Below are 2649 nucleotides of genomic sequence, written 5' to 3'. Positions count from 1 at the left end.
GTTTGTTTATTCCATGCATAAAGTTTATGATGTTTGTGTTCTGTTTATTTTAGAAGTGGTAGCTGAGTCATGCAGAATTTATTTATTTATGGAATGCATTCACAGTTATAGCAATTTGCAGCTCATATTCATATGTTGAAATATTAATTAATAGGCACAACTTCTTTTCATGACCCAGGAGTCCATTTTGAAATTGTGCTGTCCTTGAGATACCAGCATAGATACTTTGTGATTAAAAGAATGACATTCAGTCAAATTCATTTGAATAATATCTGAATGCTGATATGTTACTGCTAATAATAAGTTGATTTCAGTAAAGTTTGCCATTTCAATAATGGTCCTACATAGCCTGGAAAACTAAATTATTTTTCTTCTTTTTGGTTTTACAGAGAGGCCATCTTGCGTGTTCCAATTCAGAATGAAAATATGAACTTCTTAGACATTTTGGTAGGACTTCTTGGATGGTGGATGAGGCTGTTGCACATGTATGTATATAGAAGAGCCCAACAGAAAAATTGCAGACAACATGCGTCTGGTAGGATTTGAACTCATGATACGAGTGTTCAAGTAATCTGACATTATGCACATCTTAAACTTGACATACCACACCATGATTGGTTGAAAATTAAATTTTCTTGTAAAGTCTGTATTTATACAATTATCTGTCTATTGGTTGCTTTAAACATGTTTTTGGTATGAAAACTTGGTTCTTGTATATGGGTTGAAAAGCATCAGTGATTGTGCTTTCATATATAAATACATGAAATATGCTAATAGGGTAACAGTACTCTACACGTTTTTCAGACATGCACCTTTGTGTTACTGAAAGTGAAATTTGCAGTTGGGCTTTTACTTCAGAACCTACTCAAAAGTCAAAAGGCTAGTGATACATATAACCACAAAGTAATTTGATTTGTGTATGTTTGTGGGTCTTAATTTGGTGGCCTATTGTTTAATCTGGCCTATTTTTGCCCCTTTTTCTGAAACTATTTTTAACTCATTCATGATATTTATGCTTGGGTTATTTGCAGTGGACAGAACACTGTTACACCGCAAGATCTGTAGTTCGTTCAGTAGTACGAGATTGGAACAACAGATGGCGGTTAAGTGCATTCTGGCTGTGAAAGGACGAACTTTAAATTTGACCATACGATTAATAAGTAATTAAATATAGTAACGTATTTGTGATATAAAAAATTGTTGCAGTCTTTTTAGTATAAAATTATGTTTTTATTATTTTAAAATTAATTTATATAAAAGCGTTGTGGTGCAAGAATGAGAAAATAGTTCTCTTGTTTTTTGTAATGTTTTCATGAATCAGGGGTAGTGGTGGTTTGCCCGTAATGCAGTGGTTGTGTCTTTGTCTAATGGTCACTTTTGTGAGGAAAGAGCATTATTACACTTTTAGAAAATATGAAATTGTTTTCACTTGTGATCATGCGTAGACGCTAGTACAGCTGGCAGAAGTTTATCGGTGGCTTCCCGCCCGGTAACCGGTTTGCATAATGCGCGTAAATGTGATCGCATAAGGAAGTAGTTCGTCATGTTTACTGTGACTGCGCTGTAAGTTTAGAATTTCGTTGATTTTAATGTATAAAAGTGGTTTTGTACCGCTTCTATGAAGTACGTTAAAGTAATTGAATAAACATTGTTTCAGAAACGTGTTTACAAGTGCGAAGCCTTTTGCGGATTAATACATACGTAGTTTCGTTGTGATACACTTCAGCTGTTTCCCGCCAAAGATCGCCATTATAAAACACTTTGAGGCGTTGTATGTGTGGTTTCGCTTTGGATTTCGTGATCAAGAAGTGTCAATTTTCTTGTGTTTGTGTGAGACAAGTACAATTATTCAATAGTGTGGAGTGTTAAGATATGTCAGTATTTCATCGGGGTGAGGAGCAACGTTGTTTGGACGAACTGAGACACCGCGACGAAGAAGTTATTGGTAGTTTGTGCAGGTAAGCTAACCCGCCTTGTGACGCGCCGCCTTTTGAGTGGGCGGTGTGAAGGTGTTCGAAATTGTCTCTACTTTTTCTATTACTATGCAATTTCGTACATTAACTGCATGAAACTTGTAATCTAGACTGTTTGTTATTGAGATTGGTTACTGTAAACAGCAACAACATACCGAACACTAGCCGTAATGTGGCCTTGTAATATCCACGATATCGCACTCAAGACGTGGCGTGCTTGCCGGCAGAGCAACTCAGCTGTTGGGAACCTCGCCATGTTGTTTCATTGAAGTCACATGGCTATATTTTTGTTACAAGATGCAAAAGAATAGTTTATGCCGCCCTTGATTATATTTCATAATGTGTTGATTTCGGTGTTCACTGTTTTAAATAGGAGTAGTAAATTGTATGATTTGTGTAAATTGATTTTTATGCAACCGAATATGTATAACCACGTGGCTTGTTTGTGTGTACTATTAAGATTTAATGTGTAGCTTTTTGTATGAAGTAGAAATTAAATTGAAGCATCATGAATTCTTTTCTAATAAGTGAAAAAGACGCCGTTGATTTTCTTGATTGTCCACATAAGTGGTATGTATAGCTGAATATTTTATATGTGATAATACCGAAAAATTGTGCCGATGCAATTGTAATTGCTTGTGGTCAGTAATATGATTTTCATGCAACTTTTATCTCA

At 35.3% G+C, this 2649-nt stretch overlaps 1 protein-coding gene across 3 annotated transcripts in view; it reads left to right on the top strand.

Moving 5' to 3' along the window:
* Positions 1 to 1484: 1484 nt before the first annotated feature.
* Positions 1485 to 2649, top strand: part of LOC110828386 (transcription factor cropped) — a 60776-nt gene continuing 59611 nt past the window's right edge. The window contains exon 1 of one of the 3 annotated variants that reach the window (XM_022061106.2): positions 1485 to 1958. In XM_022061106.2, coding sequence (XP_021916798.1) covers positions 1873 to 1958 — 86 coding nt within the window. In that variant the 5' untranslated portion in view covers positions 1485 to 1872. The remainder of the gene's footprint in view (positions 1959 to 2649) is intronic. The other 2 variants (XM_022061091.2, XM_087349302.1) reach the window with 2 other exon arrangements.

Source organism: Zootermopsis nevadensis, unplaced genomic scaffold (genome assembly GCF_977971745.1).
Source record: "Zootermopsis nevadensis isolate Lab colony 2312 unplaced genomic scaffold, Znev_1.0 Znev_ptg000016l, whole genome shotgun sequence".
Classification (NCBI taxonomy): Eukaryota; Metazoa; Arthropoda; class Insecta; order Blattodea; family Termopsidae; genus Zootermopsis; species Zootermopsis nevadensis.
Note: the sequence above shows the minus strand (reverse complement) of the source record. Positions and strands in the feature narration are given on the sequence as shown.